The 24,393-nt window shown below is 22.8% G+C and overlaps 8 protein-coding genes across 8 annotated transcripts; 3 read left to right on the top strand and 5 right to left on the bottom strand. All coding sequences in view use genetic code 6, as the record gives it.

Annotated features, from left to right (window-relative positions):
- Window positions 1-46: 46 nt before the first annotated feature.
- Window positions 47-3,156, top strand: TTHERM_00658920 (DnaJ domain protein; the record flags this gene model as incomplete). Its single annotated transcript, XM_001024093.2, has 3 exons — window positions 47-139; window positions 337-975; window positions 1,030-3,156. The coding sequence occupies 3 exons, from the start codon at window positions 47-49 to the stop codon at window positions 3,154-3,156; spliced, it is 2,859 nt and encodes a 952-aa protein (XP_001024093.2).
- An 877-nt stretch (window positions 3,157-4,033) lies between these two features.
- On the top strand, window positions 4,034-6,586 carry TTHERM_00658930 (tetratricopeptide repeat protein; the record flags this gene model as incomplete). Its single annotated transcript, XM_001024094.3, has 1 exon — window positions 4,034-6,586. The coding sequence occupies one exon, from the start codon at window positions 4,034-4,036 to the stop codon at window positions 6,584-6,586; it is 2,553 nt and encodes an 850-aa protein (XP_001024094.1).
- Window positions 6,587-7,250: 664 nt separating this feature from the next.
- TTHERM_00658940 (hypothetical protein) lies at window positions 7,251-9,140 on the bottom strand (the record flags this gene model as incomplete). The annotated part of the gene is made up of 3 exons (XM_001024095.3): window positions 7,251-7,480; window positions 7,537-8,023; window positions 8,085-9,140. The coding sequence occupies 3 exons, from the start codon at window positions 9,138-9,140 to the stop codon at window positions 7,251-7,253; spliced, it is 1,773 nt and encodes a 590-aa protein (XP_001024095.2).
- Window positions 9,141-9,961: 821 nt separating this feature from the next.
- On the bottom strand, window positions 9,962-11,398 carry TTHERM_00658950 (diphthamide synthesis protein; the record flags this gene model as incomplete). The annotated part of the gene is made up of 3 exons (XM_001024096.3): window positions 9,962-10,097; window positions 10,850-11,005; window positions 11,103-11,398. The coding sequence occupies 3 exons, from the start codon at window positions 11,396-11,398 to the stop codon at window positions 9,962-9,964; spliced, it is 588 nt and encodes a 195-aa protein (XP_001024096.3).
- Window positions 11,399-12,281: 883 nt separating this feature from the next.
- TTHERM_00658959 (diphthamide biosynthesis enzyme) lies at window positions 12,282-14,150 on the bottom strand (the record flags this gene model as incomplete). Its single annotated transcript, XM_001470958.2, has 9 exons — window positions 12,282-12,358; window positions 12,426-12,625; window positions 12,686-12,777; window positions 12,837-12,977; window positions 13,041-13,305; window positions 13,367-13,493; window positions 13,543-13,723; window positions 13,843-13,971; window positions 14,049-14,150. 9 exons carry the CDS (start codon window positions 14,148-14,150, stop codon window positions 12,282-12,284), a joined length of 1,314 nt encoding a protein of 437 aa, XP_001471008.2.
- Window positions 14,151-14,875: 725 nt separating this feature from the next.
- TTHERM_00658960 (FHA domain protein) lies at window positions 14,876-15,679 on the bottom strand (the record flags this gene model as incomplete). The annotated part of the gene is made up of 1 exon (XM_001024097.1): window positions 14,876-15,679. The coding sequence occupies one exon, from the start codon at window positions 15,677-15,679 to the stop codon at window positions 14,876-14,878; it is 804 nt and encodes a 267-aa protein (XP_001024097.1).
- A 1,778-nt stretch (window positions 15,680-17,457) lies between these two features.
- Window positions 17,458-18,702, bottom strand: TTHERM_00658970 (ubiquitin-conjugating enzyme; the record flags this gene model as incomplete). The annotated part of the gene is made up of 2 exons (XM_001024098.3): window positions 17,458-17,980; window positions 18,437-18,702. 2 exons carry the CDS (start codon window positions 18,700-18,702, stop codon window positions 17,458-17,460), a joined length of 789 nt encoding a protein of 262 aa, XP_001024098.3.
- Window positions 18,703-22,866: 4,164 nt separating this feature from the next.
- On the top strand, window positions 22,867-23,811 carry TTHERM_00658980 (ankyrin repeat protein; the record flags this gene model as incomplete). The annotated part of the gene is made up of 1 exon (XM_001024099.3): window positions 22,867-23,811. One exon carries the CDS (start codon window positions 22,867-22,869, stop codon window positions 23,809-23,811), a length of 945 nt encoding a protein of 314 aa, XP_001024099.1.
- Between the last annotated feature and the right edge of the window lie 582 nt (window positions 23,812-24,393).

A 24,393-nucleotide genomic window follows, 5' to 3' on the forward strand; every position in this document is an offset into this window, starting at 1 on the left:
AATATACTTTTGAATTTAATCTTTTTAGAATTAAAAACCTTTTTAAATGAGTTATTATGAAATTTTAAACATTGGCTAAGATGCCAAGGAGGAAGAAATCAAAAAGGCATACAGGCAAAAGGCTCTGGAGTATCATCCGGTAATTATTTTTTTTATTTTCCATTTATTGTTCTACTAAAAAAATTGCGTTTAATTTAATAAGATCTATTTTTTTTTTTTTTCTAGCTCAAATTTTCCAAAAGTTTGCAAAAATTCTTTCAACTTTTCAATTAACAACACTTGTAAATTTATGAATAATTTGATTCTAAATTATTTTTGGTAAAATAACTCATATAGGATAAAACATAATATGATATCTATGAAGCAAGAGAAAAGTTTAGGGAGTTAGATGAAGCATACAAAGTATTATCCAATGATGATAGAAGAGCTCTTTACGATGTTTACCATCGCCACAAAGCATTATTTGAGAAAAATCAGGAAATAGGATCATAAATGCAAAATTAATTGAAGAAAATATTTTTAGAATATGAAGACTACTACCAATAGAATTCGTTCTTGAACGATAGCATACTAGACTAAATACCTATGATAAATTTAGATTTGTTGATAAAAATATACAACACTCGCCATCAAAAATAAAATTACTACAATTACTATAAATAATTATCTCATTCAATTATGCAGGACATAGAAGATTCTGTTGAGCGAGAGTGCTCTGTACCTCCACGTTAAACTTCGGCAGGAAACAAATTTTAAAAAAATTTATAAACACTCATTTCTATGAATGGGTAATCTTATAGAAATAATTCTTAGCAATAGATTTACCCCAATAAAAAGAATGTTTATAACAGCTTGCCACCAAAAGTTAAATTTGGATATGATTCAAGCGATTCAAATACAGATCAATTGCATATAAATAAAAAGCCGTATGAAAGTGACGAAAGCTCTAACACTTAAAATTAATTCTTTAAAAAGGTAAATTCATTAAATGAAAATAATCTTAAAGCAATTGATTATCCTATGCAACAGCAACAGAATCAAAATACTAATAATTAAGGATATTCTACAAATTCTTTTTCACATCAAAGCAAAACTTAAGAGTAAATTGAAGATGAATTAATGAATGAAGATGATGAAGAAGAATTAGTATTAAATAAGGAGGATATAAATAAATATCCTATTGATTTAGATGACGATGAAGAATAAGAAGGTGATGATAATTACAATTAATAAGAAATGCACAACAATCAATTTAGCTAAAATCAATATTAGGGAAATAAAAGTAATATCGAGAATCCCTTAGAGTCATGGATTCGTCAATAAGAAAACAATAGATAACAGGTATCTCCTCAAATGCAAAATTTTTATCAGCAATATTTCAATCTTATAAATAATTACACTAACAACACAAAAAATAATAATAATAATAATAATAATAATAATATGTTGGTAAAAAGAGGTGGAAAAAGCAAAGGAGCAATTAATGAAAACGAAATTAACGAAAATGATCCTTTAAGTCTCTATAGAGACAGGGTCTATTCTAATGATTATCCTTCTAACACATTATAAAGTATGAGCGAAAAAGACAAAGAAAACTATAACGTAATTGCTTATAATGGTTCATCTAATTATTAATAGCCAATTCATAATTACTAACATAATAAACCACAACAACAAAAGCTAACAAAAAAGCAAATTAAAACTTTGTGGCAGCAAACTCAGCAAAAAAAAGTAATAAAAAGAATCAGTAAGAAACAACCTGTATTCAAATTAATTAAGAAAACAGATGTTAAACGTCCACCAATTAAATGGTAATAACTTTAAGAAAAAATCTAGCAAGTTTAGTAGCAATTACAATAGTATTCTCAATTTATCATGAAGTATAGAAATAAGAAGAATCAACCGTCAATTATGGAAATTTCTAAATAAAAGTATTTAGAGTTGGTTGAGAGGAAGAAAAAGTTATATGAGGAATAAAATAATTTTATACAGAAAGAAGATGAGTTGGATGATTATGATGCCACATTAGATGAAAATGAATTAGAGTGTGAGTAATATTGCCTAATAAATACCAATTAAAACAATGAGTACTAAATGAAAAAAAATAATAATAACAATACTAATTAAAATTTACAATCTTAAGTTTCCTTTGAATAGGTTAATCAAAATTAAGTACCATCTAATTAATAAGCAGATAATTAGAATTAGGATTAATAGTTATAACAGTAAGACGGATAATAATAATTGGAGTATTTAAATGAAGAGGATTTATTGCAGAGAGTTAATGATTACAACAATAATAAATACATTAATGAAGAAGAAAAGTATAATTTGTCAGAAAATAATCAAGAATTTGAAGATCAAGACTATGGATTCAACCAGCAAATGCATGATGAAAGCGATATGCTTAACTTCAATGATTCTCAAGGATATTCATCAATCTCTCAAGATTAAAATATTTAATAGTATATGAATGAAAATAAAGAAGATGCTGAAAGAGTCATGAAATTAATTATTGATTAATAAAATTAAGTAGCTTAAAATAAGGAGCCAATTTGCTCTAATCCTGCTGAAAAATAAATGCAAGAAAACAATTTTATTAGTGAAAATCAATAATAAGGTGAATAATTACTCAAAAATTAATCAAACGAAGTTAAATTTGGTGATTAATACTATTAAAACGAGTATCAACAACCTGATTTTATTCCAAATCAAACAAATTAAAATAATAATTTAATTACTTCTTCTGATGAAAGATAGCAAGAATACAATTATGAATTGGACTATAATAAAAACAATATGCCAGAGGATTTTAATTTCAATGATCCCCCTAATTTTATTTATTAAGATTAAATTCCATTTAGCTAAGATAACTTTATGGAGACTCCAATTAAAAAGAATAATTTTTACATCTAAGAAACTCCATAAGTAAATCTTTAGCAATTTAACAATGCCAACGATGAATTTAGCTATTCTAATTAAGCAAAAAACAAAACTAGAGCCAATAATTTCTAACATCAAGAAAATGATGTCTCTGAGTTAGATCAACAGAATTTTAAAAATGATGAAAGTTCATACTAATATTTACACCACGAAGACGACTACAACAATCATTTTAATAACCAACAAGATTTTAATTTTGAATAAAATATTTGAAACAACTAAATACTTATAATTATTATTTTTATAGTTTTATTTATAAATAAAAAAACAAAAAAGATTTAATAAAATAGTTTAGTTAATAACATATTAAAAAATATATATAAATAACCTATTAGTTACTGAATTTTATTAATATTTTTCTATATAATTCAAACTTTTTATAACCTAATTCATATTTTTGATTATCTTTAATTCATATTTTATAACCAAAAAAGATTTTAATTTGAAAAAAATATTTCATCCAATTAAAATATTATTTTTTATACTGTTATTAAAAAATAAAATAACAAATTAACAAAATAATAAAAAAATTAAAAAAAGCAAACAAATTTACTGAAAATATTTTATAAAATAATTTAATTACTAATAAATTAAAAAGAAATATATAAATAATCTATAATTTTACTGAATATCATTAACATTTTTAAATATTATAACTTTTTATACTCTAATTTATAACTATATTTAGTTAATCCAATAATTGAAAATATTATCTATTCAGTGAATGGAATTTCGAGAGGTTAATTAATACTCTATATCCTCATTAATTAAGATCAGATAAAATTCCTTTTTTTATAAAAATTTGGTTTTAATGGTTTTAAAATTTTTATTTCTGAGCCTTAGTTATAGAAACATAATTTTTTCTTTCTATAATATACATATTTAATTAAATATTGATGAAATAAATGATATTAGCTTTTATTGATTTTATCGAATTTCAAAGAATAAATATTGTACTATATTTTGATTATATTAATAATCTTTTAAGCATATTCTAAAAAGTTATAAAAATATATTCTTTTTTTTCAAAAGTAGATTTGTAAAACACATAAATAATCTCCTTAGATAGAAGCCCAATTCAAACTCTTAAATGAGCTAATAGAAATATCATCAAGCAGGTTTAACTTAGTAATCTTAAGGAAAATTTTAAGAAGCTGTTAATAGTTACAGTAAAGCTATCGAATTAGATCCATAATACACAGAAGCATATTGTAATAGAGGTGTTGCTTTAAATTCTCTTAACCAATATTAAGAGGCTATAAAAAACTATAACAAAGCACTAGAGATAAATCCAAATTACAAATTAGCTTATTATAATAAGGGTATATCTCTGCAAGCTTTAAAATAATTATAAGAAGCTATAAGTTGCTATACTAAAGTTGTAGAAATAGATCCAAATTACAAGTAGGCACACCTAAATAAAGGACTATGTTTTTTTAATTTAAATTAGTTTCAAGAGGCACTAAATAATTTCAATAAGGCTTTACAATGCGATCCTAAATATTCATTAGCTTGTTACAATATTGCACTTTCATATTAAAAATTAGGTTAATCACAATAAGCATTAACTTATTATGATAAGGCAATAAATTTAGATCCAAATTACAAAAATGCATACTTAAATAGAGGTCTGCTTTATATGAATGAAGGACAAAAATAGTAGGCTTTGTAAGATTTCAGACAAATAATTGCAATCGACCCTAAGTTTACTAATGCTTACATTAATGTTGGATTAACGCTCTAGCAGTTAGGGTAAAATCAAGAAGCAATTTAGCATTATGATAAAGCAATTTAGATTGATAAAAATGCATTTCTAGCTTATTACAATAAAGCCATATTATGTAAATAGTTAGGAAAGAATTAGGAAGCTTTAAATAATTATAACAAAGTCATTGAAATAAATCCAAATTACTCAAATGCATACTTGAATAAAGGCAGCTTATTTTTATTTTCAGGTAAATATGAAGAAGCCATTAAAAATTATGACAAAGTCATTTAATTAGATCCTAATCATAAATAAGTTTACTATAATAAGGGAATTTCCCTAAAAGCATTAGGTAGATATCAAGAATCTATTGAAAATTACAATAAAGCTATCTAGTTAGACCCAAATAATTGCAAAATATAAAACAACAAGGGGTTAGCTTTAGAAGCGCTTGGTAAAAGCTAAGATGCCTTAGATTGCTATAATAAAGCAATTTAAATTGATCCATTTTTTACACTGTCATATGCAAATAGAGCCTTAGTAAACTTTAATTTAGGAAATAAGGATTAGGCTGTCGAAGACATGAAATAAGCATCAAAGCTACTTGAATAAGGCCATTTAAAAGATATGAGTCAATAAAATATTAACCATATAAAAAATACTATCTAAAAGCTTAATGAAATCGAATAATAAGGAAGTGAGATACTTAAGAAAACAGATTAATTATAAGGCAACCAAGAAGAAAAAGAAAAAGTCTAAAAAATAGCTAATGATTTTGTTTCATTGTTGAAAGAAAAAGCTAAGAAGCAAGCAATTTAAGATGTTGCATAAATTACAAGGGCAAGTGAAGAAAAAAACGATAGCAACTCTTCTACTTAGTTTGATAATTCTTCCATTTAAAATTCAAGTTTTAGCTTCTACAGCGATCAATTAAAAGATTTACAGTCGTAGTTTAATGACTAAAATTAATAAAATTTAAATTAGATTTATTAATTTTTCGAATAGAAGTATGCTCTTTTGCAATAAGATTTAGCAAATGTCAAAAACACTTAGCAATTCCAGCAAGCAGAAGTTAATACTCTATGGAATAATGTTTATTTAATTAATAGAGATATGTAAGATGCAGGAGTTTAAGAAAAAGCTCGTTTAAATAGAGAATTGATTGAGCTTTAAAAAATGGGCAAAGAATTTTTTAACTACTATAAAACTTTCTATTGGACATCTTTAAATATGTTTTAAACTTATCGAATTATTTCTTCAGGATTGATCTAAGTAAACTATAAAAAATCTTCTGCTAGCTCAATACTAGATAGCAACCAGGGTATTGTGTAAGATGGCTTAAAAGCCGGGTTGAAAGTAGGATTAGATATATGCAGAGATGTAGTAAAAGCTGTCCCAATAATAGGAAATATTTTTGGTGCTCTTGACAGCATTGTAGACAAAATTTTTAATGCCTATTCGCTTTACAAAGAAAAAAAACAAGAAGCCTAATTCGATAATAAGGTTAAACAAATAAATTTGATAATCTAGTAAAAATTTGGTTCAGAAGAAGAAATTTCTATAAAACTTGCACAAGCAGCATTAGAACTAACCAAACACAGGAAAAACTCTATTATATATCCAGAGGTTGAAACTCACTAAACGTCATTTGGTTCTTAAATTATAAATGAGCTAACAAAAATAAATGATTCTTTCTTTGACAAAAAAGAGTTGGAAAACAAAAATAGTGTTGCAGTGTAGTTAGCTTTGAGAGATGTAACTCTCCTAATATCTTACATGTGTTGCTACAGCTCTTAAATAGTTTAAGTGGAGTATGATATCTCTAAGATATTCGTAGATTTGGTAGAATAAAGAAGAGTAGACTAGCTATTAAACATACCATACCCTAATAAGAATGAAAATACCTCTAAATAATCTGCTTGTTGCTAGATTTTTTGATTATATAAAACTATTTTCATAAAAGACAATATAAATTAATTAAAAATATTAAAAATCAACAGTAAATAAATTTCTGACTATTTACAATATTTATAATATTTATTATATTTGCAAATAGTTAAAATATTTTATAATCTATTAATGTATTTGTATATATATGAATGACTTTTTCTTAATATTTCTTATTTTATAACCAAAAATATTTCGATTTTAAATAATGTATTTGAACTTGCTAAACTGTTAATTGATTTTTATTTATACAAACAAAAAACTAAATAAATAAAGATAAAAAGTAAGCAAAATAAAATAATATAAAATCTTAATAAAAATAATAGAATTAGAATCCTCTCTTTATCTTTAATTCTAAATAATTATTATTTTTTAAACATATTTGATAGCATTCTTTAAAATTTATCATAAAATAAAATATTATTGAATTAGAATGTAGAAAAATCTTACTTACTTGCATAAGTTGTAAAGATTTTATTGAAAAAGATATCGAATTTAATTTACTTTTTAAAAACATATAATTCATTTATTTTTAAATTAATTGAATGTTTGCAAATAGAATAATATTTTTAAAATAAAGTATTAATTATTAAGAAAACTAAACAAATTTAACTTGAATAATTAAAATGTAAATGGTATAAAAAATTTATTTTTTTCAACTATTATTAAGTGCTTTTGTCTTAGATTAATATATCTTTGAATCTAAATAAGCTGAGGCAGCAGTTCTAAGAATTTTTTTTACTTCTAAAACAATTTAATTAAATAAATCTTTTTATGATTCTTAGTTAAATTTAGAGTACACAACTGTTTTATAGTAATCAGGTAGATGAGACTCTAATCTGCAAAGATCGTCAACTATCTCATTTTAATACTATTTGCTGGTTTCTATATTTTATTAATTAATGGTTTAAATAACTCATAGCTGCTTGTTATTAATTTACCCTAGGAAGTGAACTACTGAACTTTAGCTGAGAATCTTGCTATCAATTATAAACTTAACTTTAAGAATAGAGCTGAGGCTCTCTTAATAAATATAATATTTTCATCAAAGCATTTCATTACTTAATCAGTAAGTAATTAATAAAATGAATTAATTTATATTGGGTTTGAAATTATATTAGAGAGTTTAGATTCAAATTCCTTTACTATTTCCTACTATCTTATATAAAAATATGTTTTTACATTCCATTTTTCTTGAATTTTTTTTTCATTTTCAAAACAAGATTCTTTGATTTTATTTTCATCTTGATATAATTATTTTATCTCAATTAGAATTTGTTAAAAGCTTGTATAATTCTAGAAGAATATGTCACTTGAGCCAAAAGAGAAGATGAAATTCATGTCATCAGCTTTAAAAAATTCACAAATTGTATCGAGTAAAACTTTTATTATATCATATCCATATATGTTGTAATTGTAAAACTCCTCCTATATATTATCAATTAAAATATAATTTTTTTTATATTTTTTATTATACAAAAATGCTTACATCTTCTTACTAGCTATTCTCTTCTTAAGAGTATTAAATTAGATTTAATAAAGGAGTATATATTTGTTAAATAAAAGTTGAAAGATTGCTTTATAGTATTTAGAATGGACCTACTTTCATATTCTATGATTATTGCAAATATTCTTACTTTGTTGCCACTACTATATTCTTTTTACACTCAGCCATTTGTTTAAAAACTTTCTAAAAGTAGGGTTTTATTATAATATCCTAAATAGACTTTTCAGCAGTTTACTTGCTAGATAATGAAGAGAATGCTGAAAGAAATACAGAAAGTTGTCTTTTTTTGTTTGGATCTTCTTAAAATAGTTGTTTATTTTCCAAATAACCAGTCAGAAGAGATCTAAACTACTTATCTATTTCAGTTGATAATGAAACAAACATGTCATTAATTTGCTAAACAAGCTTATATTTTTAGGATAATTCTCTTGTTTGAAGAGCAATTTCTATTTTTTCTTTGTATATTTTTTTAGATGTGTTCAACTACTTGCATGCATTCAATATTTTAAATCCTTAAAATGAACTACTTTTTTTAATTTGCAAAATTCCTGCATCTATATCCTTTAAAAGGGCAACAATTTTTTCTAAAATCTTTAAATTATCTTCTAAGTTGCAAATATACTGATAATTCTCAAGAGTTTCATTAACGTTTTCAATTTTTTAAGTACATGCATCTCTTGAAATCTTCATTTCACTGGCAATTTGGTTGTAAAGATTATCCGTTTTTGAAAAGTAATCCTTCATATCATCAAATTTTTTACTAATAGCTACATACTTATCAAGATTCATATCAACTGAAATGGCAATTTATTCACATGTTTCTCTTTACAACTCGTAAATATAACTAATTGTATTATTAATTTTTTCCATATCAAGCTCTACATCATTATCCTTAGGATCTTTCAAAAAATTATGCCTTAAGAACTAAATGATATTGAATTATTTATCATCTATCTAATTAAGATCAACATGACTATCCTTGTATTGCTAGATATTTAATTTTGCTTACAATTAATCAATTTGCTAAATAATGTCCATTTCTTTTAAATTTCTTTTTATGTAAATTTTATATTCACAAAATAATAAATCAAGGCAAATATTAATTTGTTAAATTAAATGGAATATTTATCTTTCTGTCAGATAACAATTAAAGAAATCAAAGAAAGATATGCCCAAAAACAAAGCAAGTGTTGATTAAAAAGAGCATATTTAAAAATGTTAAAATTTTTTTTTATAATATTTTTTTTAATTTACATAATAATTCATTTTAATCATTCCACTCTTTTTCACATAAATTCAAGTAGATAAAAATAAAATTAAGCACTCTTAATATTAGAATAAAATTCAAATTAGTTTAGGTAACCCTAAACCACTAAAAAAAATTGCTAGTTTGTTAATAAATTTATAAATTAAGGTATTTTAAATACAAAATCAGTGTAAATTAAAAGGAGGAAAATATGATAAAATAATTATGAGAAAATGATATAAATGTAAACAGTGGAATTAAATTGGTGCATTAATAGAGAAATAACATTGTTAATTAGTGCTTTAGAGATGATTAAGAATTAGATTGCAATATTAATTGTATACATTCAAAAAGCAGCTATAAACCTCCTTACAATCATAAATTCTTAATATTAAAGATAGTTTAGTAAGATTTTTATGTATGTATTTATGTATTTATCAATCAGAATTTCATTAATATTCATTGCTGCTCCAATCAACAATAAGTTATCTGAAACAGAGAGAATGAATTATGAATTTATTGATGTTGAGTGATTTTTTTTTGGTTGTTGAAGAAGTATTTAAGTGATTTTGAATTAATTTTTATTTTTATTTTGTTAACTTTGTATGTTCTTTCATTTGCAGTTAAGATAGGCATCCAATTAAGATTGGCAAGAGCTACCCAAAGAAATGGTTGATTCACTATACTTCTTACCACATTCTAAAGTAGAATTAAAAGCAGATTAGCAAGCAGCAGATTCGTCTCTTCTCCTATTTATTTATTAATTAAAATAATTTTACTATAATTTGAAAATTATAATAAGAAATTGCATCAAAATTGAATTTGTTTATTTATTTGCTTTCTTGACCTATTTTAAATTTTAGATTATTTTTTTATTTTAAATAAAAAAGCAATCAATTTATATGTTTAAGATACTTATATATCTTTTATTCTTGTTAAAGAAAATCTTTATTTCAGATTATATCGTTATTCAACTACAGAGTATATTATTTATATGAATATAATTCCAATATTTGGCAATTTATAAGTAGCTGATCGATTTTTTAGATATTTTAAATTATTATTACTTATTACAATGAGCTACCTAAGAGGTAGACGGGTGAAAACTATTTTATTTTATTCAACATTAATATTATTTTGATGCTGTTTTTGAACGCTACTATTTTAGTATTTATTTTAACAAACCCTGATTTAGATACAATAAACTTCAGCAAATTATAAACGAAAATTTGTAAGAACTTTTAAAAATACGTAAGTATTAGCAATATACTGAAGCTAATTTTCGATTATACATGCTGGCTGGGTAGTATATAAACCAGCTTGCTATGTTGCTTTGAGGTTTTGCTTGAAAAAAATTTAAGAATCTAGCTATTTCTGATGGGTAAATGATCTGATGGTTGCTTGTATTATTACTATGAAGCTAAAAAATTTAAGGCACTAATAAATTTTTGATGTTTTAGGTCAAGGTGATTAAATTAGGGATTGTTGTTAAAATTCTTACACTTTTTAGAAGCAATTAACAAAAACCAAAGCCTTGTCAAGACATTTTTCAGGTTCTACGTGCTTACCAAGGACGGTAGATCTACATAAGTTGAAGGCCTTTCTTTCAGAATTACAGTCTTTATTACCCTTAATGGAGTGGATCAAAAGTTCTAAGCTATTATATGTAAAAAAATGAAAAGATTTTCCTCAACATAAAAAATAAAGTCTAATATTCAGCCTCTAGGATAATATTAATCGAACTGAATAATTACCTTTCTTCGTTAGAGTAAGTATATTGGAGAGGAGGTAAGATAGACATTTCTTCTTAATTAATATTTATTAACTTTTCTTATCTTTTATTAAGATTCAGATATTTTATTAATTTTTTGTTTTGTTAATTTTTACTTAATAATGCTTTTCTTTTATTTTCTTTTTTATTTAACACTTTCTATGGATGCATCAATTCTTTCTTTCTATCTTCTTCTCTTTCTCTTGTTTTTAAGTACTTTTCTTCAGAAGATTATTCTTCTTTAGTAAATTGAATCATGTAAAATCTTTGAGTCAGCATGCATGAGAGTCCTATTCCTTTATCAATTAGCTTGTATTAAAACTTAATAGCAAACCAACTAAGAATATAAAATGCCAAGAATGAAATAATTTAGTTTTTTTGCTATCATTTTTGAATGAAAAGCAAACAAATTATTGAAACACAATCAAATAGAATATGATTAATTTATTTAATTATTTGTTTTTTTTTTGTTTATTTGTTTTTGATTTTGAATGTTTTTAATTATATTTTTTATTTAGAGAATGTATATTTCAAGAAGTAAAATGAAATGCATTTTAAACTTGCTACTTTACATTTATTTATTAATCTTTAATTATCCTATTAAGTTGTTTATTTTTCTTAGCTTTAATGGTTTTTTTAAACCTAATTTTATCAATTCTACACTATGTATTCTATTTCATTTGATGCAATTCACTTTTTTAACATTTTATTCAATATTCTTCAGCAGAAATAAGCTATTCTAAATATGCAACCATGCAAATCTTATCTAAATTATTAATTAAAAAGTTATCTTTTAAATATTTGCAATATTTAACACTTATTTAATTAAGATTTATGGAATCAGCTAAAGTCCTAAAAAATTTTTTTAAAAAACAATTATAAATTTTAATGCCAAAAAATAAAATATATTTAACTTGGAAGTAAGTGAGATAGTTCAATGGAAAAATTATCAGTGGTGTTAAATTTTAGATTTAAATTACCTTTCAAATTAATAATTTTTGTGAGTTTCAAGTTAATTATTTTTGTGAAAACAAACAAAAATTATATTATAAATTAAATAATAAAGAATTATTATAAACAGATAGATAGTTAGACAGACAGATAAGCAAATACACTTAATTGATTTAAATTTAATATAATAATTTTATTTTTAAAATCTCTTTCATTCATATTTAATTCTTATCTTATTCTTCTTACTATTGCAAGTGCATGCTCCTTATTGACATTCTTCGTTGCATTCTTTTTATCATTTATTTTATAAAATTTTTATAAATAAATAAATAAATAATTTAAGTGATAATTTTACTTTTTCCTTTATTCTTATGGAAATAATTAGTCCACATTTCTCCATTGTTAGAATAATTATCCATAGGATAAATACTCTTCCAATCTATTTATTTCATAGCAACGAAAAATTCATATGGATTCAACAAAGGTTTACTAAAAGCAGCTCCCCAATCAACAGACAATCTAGGACAGCTGATTTAAACAAAGAAATCAACTTCGCTGTTAAAATTAATAATTATTTACTATATTTTATACCAAAACAAATAGAATTATATTTACTCAGCAACCAACTCTAGCTGCTAAAAGTTAAGTTCAGAGACTAACAAAACAAAATAATCTACATTTTTTTCCTTCAATAAGTCTTCAATTCTCTTTTTTAGATATAATATATAAATTAATAAAATAAAATATATTAAAAAATAAATATCACTTTTAAGATATGAGGAGACCCTTATCTTCCAAGAGTTCCCATAATTATTCCTACTCTTTTGTTTATTTTTTATGATTTTTATACCTCTTTATATCTAATATCTAACATCATTTTATGATCATAACTCTCGATAGTTAATGCCTAAATAAATTTAGCATATTATTTAAAAATATTATTTTTTATTTCTTTAAAATTGTTTGTTACCTTTGAATATGGGTTATATTGATAGAACTGATATTCAGGATTAGCTATCATAGTTGCTTCCATATGAAAACGACCATCACATAAAAACAATACAATATTTTTACCTGAAGTGTTGACTGGTAGTTTGGGAGAAGTACATCCCAAAACTTCACCAGCACTTCTTGGTTTTTCTTATGGCATTACAATATTATAACCCTCAGATTCAAGAATTTTTTTACTTTCAAACATTATAGTATTGAACTAAACTGTACCCATTAAATTTATACTTGATTTTAATAAAATTTTCATTAAGAAACTTGCTTTATCTTAAAATAATTTTTTTTTACATATCAGATTTGTTTGGGAAATTCAAACGAACTGTTTCCAACCAATGATTCATATCAATAGCTATTTCTACAAAGACATAAAGAGTCTTAGTACAAGTATCTGTAATTGGTACTAAACAACTATGGCCTAATTTTCAAAATAATTTCATTATATATACTTCTCGTTTATCTTTTACCGTAGTGAATAAGAAAATCTGATCCAAGGTCTTTTGCTCCTAAATCATCTACACAGCAAGCACCATATGTAACATCACCCATAATAATACATTCACATTAAGCAAAATTCTATAAGATATCAGCAATCAAGCAAGCAAAAAGCATAAGTCCCTCAGGGAATTGCAAAGTGACAATAATATTCTATTTTAAAGTAATTTATGCAGAAATATAATTGATAAATCAAATATTAACTATCATATTTACATATGAACTATCATTATATTAACTAAATAAAAAGTTTAAATATTAATAATAAATACATCTTTTCCAAGTTATTCCTTTCTTTCGATGATACGCCAGATTGATTTATGAATCTCAAAATTATAATGGGAGGGTAGAATTTTAATAGCTTCATTTAATAACTAATTATCAAGAATTTCAGGAGGAATCTAATAGATTATAAATATTAAGTATTAACCTCATGCACAATCAAATTTTTTAAATATTCTATATAATCTAATTTTACTTGATTAATAAACCTTTTAATTGGTTATTTAACCTATTTAACTGATAATTCTTCAGCATTTTGTTCTGCTTACTAGCCCTATTATTATTATTACTCTGCCATTTATAAGTTTAAAAGTAATTTTTTAATATTGAAAGAATTTTAATATTTAGTAATTAAATAGTTAATTTTGATGTTAAGAATAAGTTCTATTTGTAAAATAAATACCTTAAACTAATTTTTTAATTTAATTTGGCTAAATCTACTTATCTATCTAATCTATTTTGCAAGATTTTCAATTTACAGTAGAAATATTTTATTAATTTTAAGTAGTTTATTTAAGAGCATTAATAATACAAATTTATTTTATAAATAATTCTAAAATAATATTTTTAATTCAACAATTTTCCTTGCTTTTCAAAATATAAAGAAATGGTAAATTAATTTATAAAAGTTAATTAAAAGCTATTTTGCAATTTATCTTTCAGATATTTTATATGGGTTAAATAAAAAAATATTTTATGATTTTTTATTTGGGTCATTATTATTATATCTTTTTATTCAATTTTGTTATTTTTAATTTTTTTTGTTTTTTGTTGAAAACATTCTTTATTAATGTTTGTAATTAATAAAAATCTTTTATTTTTTAAAATTTAATTTAATCAATAGAAGAAGAAATATATAATTCAGATAATAATATTCTAATAAATATTTGCAATTAATTTATCACGTGTTTCTAAAATATAAAGTAAATATAAATTTAAAAAACTAAAATAATTTTATAAACATCATCAAGTAGATAATAAATTTTTTTGTGGATATAAAGGAAAAATCAAATTGAATATTTATCATAAGTAAATAATTTTTATTTGTCTTTCGCAAGATAATCCTATTCTTATATTTAGTCCATCATCTAATATTATTTTTTCTTCGGGTTAAATGCAAGCCCAAATCTTATTGGCATTTTGATTTGATTTATAAAGGAAGAATTTGCCATTTCTTTTAACTATTTCAGCATGCTCTCTACTAATAAATTTATCGTCCTTTAAAAATTGAATTGAAGTTCTGCCAATTTTAAAAACTTTAACACTGTCAGAAAATGTTGTATACACTTTATTACTTACGGCATTTTACTCTTTTATGGTAAGGCATTAAAGACAAATTTACTCGCTTATTTGAAGAACCTCAAATAAAGTGTCACCTATAAAAAATTTAGAAGAAGCAGTCAACTCAATTTCTTAATCAATTTCTTTCTAAATTATGAATTTCTACTAAGGGATCAAATAATATTAATCTGTCTTCTTTTCATATGTAATACTAAAAATATTCTTTCCTATACAAGCATCTAAAAGAGCATCGCACTCGCTTTCTTATGGCATTTCGTTTTTTATCGTTTAATCTATTTAATTAAATTCTAAGTTGCTAAAATAATTATCACTAAATCTCTTTGGCCCTACGCATACAATTCTTACAGATTTCTTTCTATTCTTTTCTTATTCATCCTATGATGTAATCGAAGAGCCTATTTACATATTTTAAAAATCCTTTTAGAGCATCTTAATACTCTATGAAGTCGTCTATGATTTTTCATTTTATTTAGTTACACTTTTACTAGTAATCTCATCTTCGAATTAATCGTATTCAAAATCCATTTTTGATGTATAAAACCTTTTAATAGTTAATAATCTGTTTTTTCTTTATATCTAAATTTTAATAATTAAAAAGAATATTTTAGGAATTAATGAATTATTAATAAAAAATCAAAAAAGATAAATAGAATTTGGAATACTTTTTATTTATTTTTTTCTATTAAAAGGATTAAACAATTTAAAGATTCCATTCATATTCATAATAAAATTCATAAAGATTAATTAAAACTTCACACTAACTTTGATATCTCATGAATTTTAAATATCAAATCTAACATAATATATAAAAAAATAAAAGTCGCTATATTTTTATATTTTAAATTAAAATTAGAATAATTAAAATTTAACTAAAGTAAATTCAATCATAAAGTAAAAGTACTCTATTAATAAATCAGGATTATGTACATGAAAACTTGCTAAATAATTAAATTAGATAAATTAACTAGTGGGAGATAAAAACTACAGACTTACTTGCTATCTTTGTATTAAATTTTTAATTAATTTCTGATGGACTAAAAGCCAAAAATTTACTTATTTGTTAATAAAAATGATAATTTGCAATCTAATTTTAAAATATAACTTTGTTTTCTTAAAATGAATAAAAAATTGTTGAAATTAAATAAATTTTTTTAATTTTTACTTGACTCTTTTTCTTCCATAAATGTTAAATTAAAGAATTAGTTTATTTAAATGATTATATAAAATGATGTCTTAAAATTTAGTGTTAGAAAATAGATAAAAAAGAATTAATAGTATTTATATAAATTTATATATGTATATAATATGTATATATTGAATATAAAGAGTAATTAACAAAGTAAGAATAATTATTTTATATAATAAATTTATTTAATTAATATATTCATCTTATATAGTTTTATATATTTTTAGTTAGTTATTAAGTTATTTTTTTTTTTGCAACACAAACTATTTATTACTTCCTTGCTTATTTGATTTTGATAACACCTTCTAATTCTCCTACTTATTTCCTACTAAATAGAAAACTACTTTTTCATTTTTATAATATTACCATAGTGGTTGAAGAGTGATACATGCAATTAAATTGCTTCTCTTAAATTAATTGTTAATCAACAATAGTAATCATTTTCATCAAGTGATGAATTATTTCATTTTCTTTATTAAGGGTTCGTTGTAGCTTAAATTATAAAATAAAATGAGTAGTGTAGGTTTATTACTATTTTTGAAAGTATATTTTTCTTTAGTTATAGCAAGACTGACTGCTTAGGAAATTAAAAGAAAGAAAAGATAGATAGATAAGTGTGGTTAATATACTGAATATATTAAATTTATTTGAAAGTAATCAGATGGATAGCAGTTTGATTATTTCTATGCAATCACATGATGAATTAGTTATTTAAATTAGGTTTGGTAATTATAGTAGTTTAATATAGGTGGTAGATAAAGCAAATTAAACTATTTGAAAAGACATTATTTTTGTCTGATATTTCTCAAAAATAATCTATTTGTTTCGTTCCTATTCGATGAATTAAAGATTGTATTAATAATATTTAATAACTGGCTTTTATCAATCATCTCTATAATTTAGCAATGATGAATGAATGAATTTATATCAAACAAAATTAATAGTTGAAGAGGGTTTACTAATTTATTCAGTAGAAATATTAATAAAAATGTTTTGAATCATTTTCTAGAACTACTGATTGTGTTTTTGTGAGTGATTGGGATGATGGATTTTTGTAGTAGTAATTAGTTTTTATATTAATTCCATCAGTAATCACAAATTGGTTGCACATGCTTTCTCAAGCATAGCATTCTATGGCATCATTGTCAACATCTTCGTTATCACTTAAATCGCTCACATCCTCAAGTGAAATTTAGCTAAGCTAATCATCCTGAATTTGTTCTTAGTTGTCTTTTTGTTTTCCTTCGTCTTCATTATCACTGAATTAATTACCACTACTAGAATCAATTTCTTCATCTATTGCCTAAGAATCTCTACGAGTAGTAGCAGTAGACAAAGCTGTAGAGAGAGCAGGCTCTCTTATAGAATTTTACTTAACTAAAGATTCCTCTTCTTCCATGTCCATTGAGAGTGTTTTAGCTAGTTACTCAGCTTTCATAGCATATTTTTTGACATAATCACGAACTTTTTATTCATATCTCTTTAAATCCTTGTTCATCATAGATGCTGCTTCAGGGTTTAAGGGATCATGGGGGTTAGGATAACTTAATAGCTGAGGGAGAAAACTATCAAAAATGTTTACTAGCTCAAACATAGGAGACCAGCTTTGATTAATGACATCTAAGCAAACGCTTCCAGATCTAATTTATATTTTAAAAAGAGTTGATAAGTAAAATTTTAAAGAACGATCTAAAAAGTAAAATAAAACAAACAAACAAATAAGCAAAAATTGTCATTGAAATGCAAAAGCTTTATTAAAAAATCTCTTCAAAGTAATTTATTGATTTAGTGTTTAAAAATGTAAAATGAAAAAATAAACATAACTAGAAAGAGTATTTATGTATGTATGTATGTATGAATATATATGTTTGCATGCTATATTTGCGCATTTATTTTTTATGCAAATGTGAAAACGAAAAAAAAAAGGGAAATTTTAAAGCATTTAATTAATGTCAATCAATATATTTGAGAAATTTACTAATAAGGTCATACAATCAAAAAACTCAAGTAATAATAAGTAGTAATAATAACATGAGTATTAGCGCAAATAATAGAATGAGTAGAAAGAATTGTAAAAAAAAAAGAAGTCTATTTACGCTTCATCAACATTAGGATGATAGATTTTATTCATGAATCCGATTGAGGGTGACTTGTAGGGGTATTACTCAGGGAGGAGAACGTGCACAGTCCAAACGCCGCCTTCATAAAGTGAGTCTTTTGGACCTGGGAATTCAATGGCCATATCATTCTTGTTGGTTTTACTTTGAGTTACTTTGTAGTCACTCATCAAGAGTTTTGCGATATCTCTCTACTTTCTCTTACCTGCAACTGCAGGATTATAGCCTTAAGGTGTGGTTGACATTTGTTTCAATAGGCTGGGATCTCTTTCAATAAACTATTTTTATTTTTATTGTTGGAAATTTCTAGCTTTAGCGAGTATGTATGTATGTTTTTTGCTTATATGCTGGACTCTCTTGATTAATTAGTTGTTATCTGTGATATGTGAATGTTATTAATTATGTTTGATTTTGATTTTAGATGGGAGCTCGCTTGTTTCTACTAAGATTTTTCTTTATTAACTTTTGTTTTTCTTTTATTATTAATTACTAATCAAAATGAGTTTTCAAAAATTCTTTGAATTTAATTGGCTTATATTATTTCTTTTAAATAATGTGTTTGTTTCCCCTACTAAGGTTTCCCATCTGATGACCATCTTAAAAATCATTTATAATCAATCAATATTTGTTTATCAAATATTATATGATTTGATAACAAAAAAATCTATTAGTTCACAATACTCAAATTCAAATATAGTGTATTATTTTTTTTGTTCAATTCATAATATTCGCACTCCTATTATTTAATTAATAAATACACATTCATCGACTATATTTAGGCCTATCACTCACTCATTTTCTCACTTACTTACCTACTAATAATTTGATAATTAAGGAATTATTTCGCACACTACAACTAATAATTTCAAAATAATTTGCACTTTTATTCAAATTAAAAAAAAACTAAGTTCATTCTATCTCATAATTGCTTGTAAGTTCTCTTTCATTTATTACGAATAACTCGTAATATATTTCCACTCCCAACTTAAGCCTTCAAAGATCACTTAAGAAATGAATACTGATTTTTTTAAAAACAAATTCCTATATTTGTTTAAATACTAATCACATTTCTTGTTAAAATCAAATAGAGATATCCTTTTAATGTGTAATTATTTATTGATATATTAAAAATTTCTTAATAATTACAAAAAACATTTTTGAGTTATTATTTGACTTTGAAAACTCTTAAACAAATAAACAAACACCTTCTAAAATCTATAATTATAACTAATTTAAAATTAGAATTTTATTATCTTCTATCTATATTTTATAAATTAATTTGTTGAAACAATATAATTTGTGAAATTTCATATACCAACTTAGTTAGTTAGCAGAGTAATAAAAATGCTAAGTTATATATTTTAATATCCCTTCTTACCAAATAAATGATATAAATATTAACTATATAAAAATCCAATATAAATAATTTTATTTTAAACTTCAAATTTTCAAAAATAGATGGTACTAGGTCATCATAAAAAGCTTAGTAAATAAAAATCTATTTTTGGTGATCTATTTCACATTTTAAAAACTAAAATATCATAATTCATATTGGCTAGACTATTTTTTGTGAATATTATAGTGTTTTTGGAATAAATGCTTTAAGAAAATTAAATTTAATGATTTAATTCAAAAAAAAATTTTCATAAAAAATGAAATCATTTACCTTAATAAACTATTTAAATTCATTTATTTACCATTAACAATATAGAAAATATGATAAATTAATGGCCTAAGATAAATTATTCAAAAGTAATTTACAATATTATATAATCTAAGTTAGCTAGCATTTATTATTCTTTTGCGCATTTAGCACAACCATCAGTAATATCAAATGATTATTATTATTATTATAAATTTTGATATTTAGCGTAAAAAATAACAATCTCATCTCTGAAAAGAAAAACAAACAATTAAGACAATAAATTGCTTGAAATAAATTTCCCCACTCTTACTTATTATTGTGATTTAATTACATTTTGAAATTTTTCAAACTAAGTAACATGATTTTATAATTTAAAAGTGATAGTATAACTTTATAAGTAGGAAACATACTTTGAGACTTCAATTCTATTTCTAATTTTTAAATCTTTAATCTTGAAATTAAATACTTGTAAGCTATTCTTAAGCAAAATATTTGACAAGTAAAAAATTATTATCTTTTTTAATAAATTTTATTATTGGTTGTTCATCTATTTCAATTGAATAATTTCAAACAAATTTAATAAAATCTACTTCGTCAATATTATTTGGAAATTTCTGATTTTATACTTTCAAATTTATATTTAAAATTTAATTAGGGTAAAAAAATAAAAATCTAAAAATAATATAAATTAATATTTAACAAGAATTAAAAACTCTAATTTGTGTTTAAACCTATTTTTTTAATTTTCATTTGTAATTAATTTTGATTTATGTTCTGAAATACGCTATCATAAGTAAGTTTTACAACAAATAATTACATATCAACTTATAATGTATTACTTAGAAGCCTAGTTTTAAATAATATTATTTTTAAGTTAGTAAAATGTATATTTTTCAAAAAATATCTCAAGCAATCATTTATTTTAAATTATTCTTAAATAATAAATAAAGTAAATTCTTAACTCAAATATTTAAATTATTTGTTTATTAAAAATGAGAATTTTCTTATAAAAATATAACAATTAATTTTACAAAAACTTTTCAAAATATTTTATAATTAAATTATTTTTAATTTTATTATTTTATATTCCATATTTTCTTAAAATTGAATTCTTTTATAATAATTTTAAAAATAATGAGAGATAAATACTAAAAAATAAACAAAATTTAGACCTTAAATAATTATAAAAATTAAATTTTTAATATTTTACAATATTATTTTATTGAAAACTTTAACAGTTAAATTAATTATATTATTTACTTTTTTAAATACAAAGAGTTACCAAAAAATAAAATAATTAGTAATTTAACAGATTTAAATAAAGCAAATATTGTTTACATGTTTCAACTTATGATCATCTAATATCGAGTAATTTTAAAACATGAAAAAATCAATGCAAAATAAATTACTAAAAGTGATTTTGTGAAGATTATATTCATTAATTTTTGAATTAGTTTTAAAAGTATAAATCTAAAAAAACGAATATTTTCTATTTTTAATTTTTAAAGACAAAATTCATAATATTTTATTTGTAATTTAATTTAAATTCTATTTTGAAATAATTATATATTCTTTTGTCATTTTACTGATTTAAGGAAAGCTATTGATGAATAAAAAATTTAATAATATATAAATTAATATAAAAAGTTATCACCAAATTAATTTATTAATATTCTATACTAATTCTTCTCTTTAAAAAAATTTTTTGGGTCAGTATTATTATTACCTATTTTTCAAGGAATTTCACCAGAATTTATTCTGTATTTATTAAAGCTATTAAATATTCTAAATTTTTCTATTTTAAATGATTGATCAAGCATCCTTACATGAAACTGGTTGCAAAAAAGTTTTAGCTTATTCTATCATAAAAAAGGATAATTTTTATGTTGAAAAATAGAAAATTATGAAAAAATTTAATTAATTTTAATAGAAAAATAATTTGAACAAATATTTACACTGAGTACTTTATTGATAGTTTTTTATAAACCGATTATTGATTTAATAAAATTCTATTTCTATTAAATAATTGATGGTTAAATCAATCAATCAGTAAAAAACTCTAAAGAAATTAATTTATATTTAATTAGTAAGCTTATTTTACGTGCTGGCTTAAAACAGCTTTGTAATTTTAATAATTTTTGTTACTTTTTGCAAATTTAATGAATATTACATAATATTTTTATTTATATTATTTTAAGCAGATATTTTTGATAAAGTAGCACTAAAATTCAATTCTAAAATAAAGATTTGTTGTTAGTGGCTATATTCTAGTAATGTTTAAAATTTATGTCGTTAATACTTCAAAGAAATTAATAATCAAGTCTTAGCTAACTATTGGACAGAGAAAAATACTAAATTCATCTCATTTAAAACTAAATAACAAATAATGTATGTAATTTATTTCGCAAAAATACATAATAAGTTTATTAATAACCTTTGAAGATTATAAAAAACTAATAAATTATTAATTTATCATACAAATATCGTTGAAAAGAATAAAAAATTGATTTAATAAATTATTGAAAAAATATTAACTAGAAAAATAATTACAACAAAGAAAATAAATAAATAAAGTAGTAAGGTAATATTTTGAAGTGAAATAAAAAATCTATTACTCTTAAATAGAATAGATATACCAGTTTTAATTGTAGAATACACCTATTGTGATTGATTAAGTTGAATAAAAACAATATTTTAGCTCTTTTAATATTCAAATATTCTGAAAGAAATTTACTCATTAAAATTTTCAAACAATTATAAAAAAATGGCTAACGAAAAAATGTCAACATCAGAAAGCAAAGATAAAAAAGGAGAGAATACAAGCTAATAGCAAAAGAGTGCAGTATTGCCTTAAGAAATCAATAAAAATTTGCTACTTATGAATTATGTATACGATAACTCCTTAGAATAAATTCGCAAAATGGATTTAAAACAAATGAATTTAAATTATTTAGAAGAATTTAAGCACATTCCTTTGGACAATCGCATTTCTCCGCTTATTTTAGCTTGCTATCTTGGACGTTGCGAAATTGTCAAGACTTTGTGTATTAATACATCAATAAATATAGATTTATGTAGCGATGATATAGGTTTTACAGCTCTGAGCGCTGCATGTATGAGTGGCTTTTATGAAATAGCAGAGTTTTTAATTAAAAGAGGAGCTAATGTTAATAAAAAAAATAGCCTTGGATAAACACCTTTTTATCACTGCTTTGCTCGTTTAGAAGAAGAAAGCAACTACTTTGAAAACAAAAGACTGTGTCTAAAATTGGCAGACCTATTACTTGACAATGGTGCTAATATTGATGAAGTTATTAATGAGAAGAAAGGTTATACAATGTTAATGGTATTCTGCTCAGTGAAAGTAAAATTAAATCCAAGAGAGATGGAGGTAAATAAGTCGTGCATAAAATATTTAATAGAAAATGGAGCTAATTAAGCTAAACTAAGTAAAAAGGGAAAATCTATTTTTTAGTTACTTGAAAAACATCAAAATTAAGAATAAATCATTTCTTTGATGAAAAATTCAACAGTAAAAAGACTGAAGAGTGAGTCTGATTTAGATAAACAGTAAATTTCTACTGATACTACTTCCAAAGAAGGTACAAAGAAATCATATGCTAAAGTGAAAATTGAAGAAGAAGCTTGTAAAATGGAAGGAATAACAAGAGAATCCTCAACTTGTTGTAGCATTTTTTCATTTTTTTGACATAATAAGTTTAAAATATCATAAAAATGAACTTGTGTATCTACTAAATTAAAAAAATCTATTTCACCTTAACAAATCTAAAAATTAAATTAAAAAATGCCATTAGAACTATTAAATTAGATTTATGACCAACCAAACCATTTATCATTTCTAAAAATACTTGAAATTTCAAAGGTAAAAATCAATAAACCAAAACAAAAAAAAGAAGAAATTTTTCCTTAAACTAGTAATTATCAATAATCAATTAACTACTCTAATTAATCTATTTAAAGAATTATATAATTATTATTATAATAATATATATTACTAACCATATAATATTAATGTATCAATCAATAATGTTACATCTTGCTTTTCTTATATTTGTATTAATCCATGTTCAAAAGACTTATTCAAATTTTAAATAAATCTATTTACCTCAATTAATTTTTGATAATTCATTCATCACGAGTTTTAATCTACAAAGTTGATCTCTTTTTAGATTTTTAAGGGAACTTTTTTGGCCTTTATTATGTTTAATAATTCTACCAACTCCTATTTAATTAAATTGAATTAATTAAAATCTAAGTTATTTAAATCTTT

Source organism: Tetrahymena thermophila (genome assembly GCF_000189635.1).
Source record: "Tetrahymena thermophila SB210 genomic scaffold scf_8254402, whole genome shotgun sequence".
NCBI lineage: Eukaryota > Ciliophora > Oligohymenophorea > Hymenostomatida > Tetrahymenidae > Tetrahymena > Tetrahymena thermophila.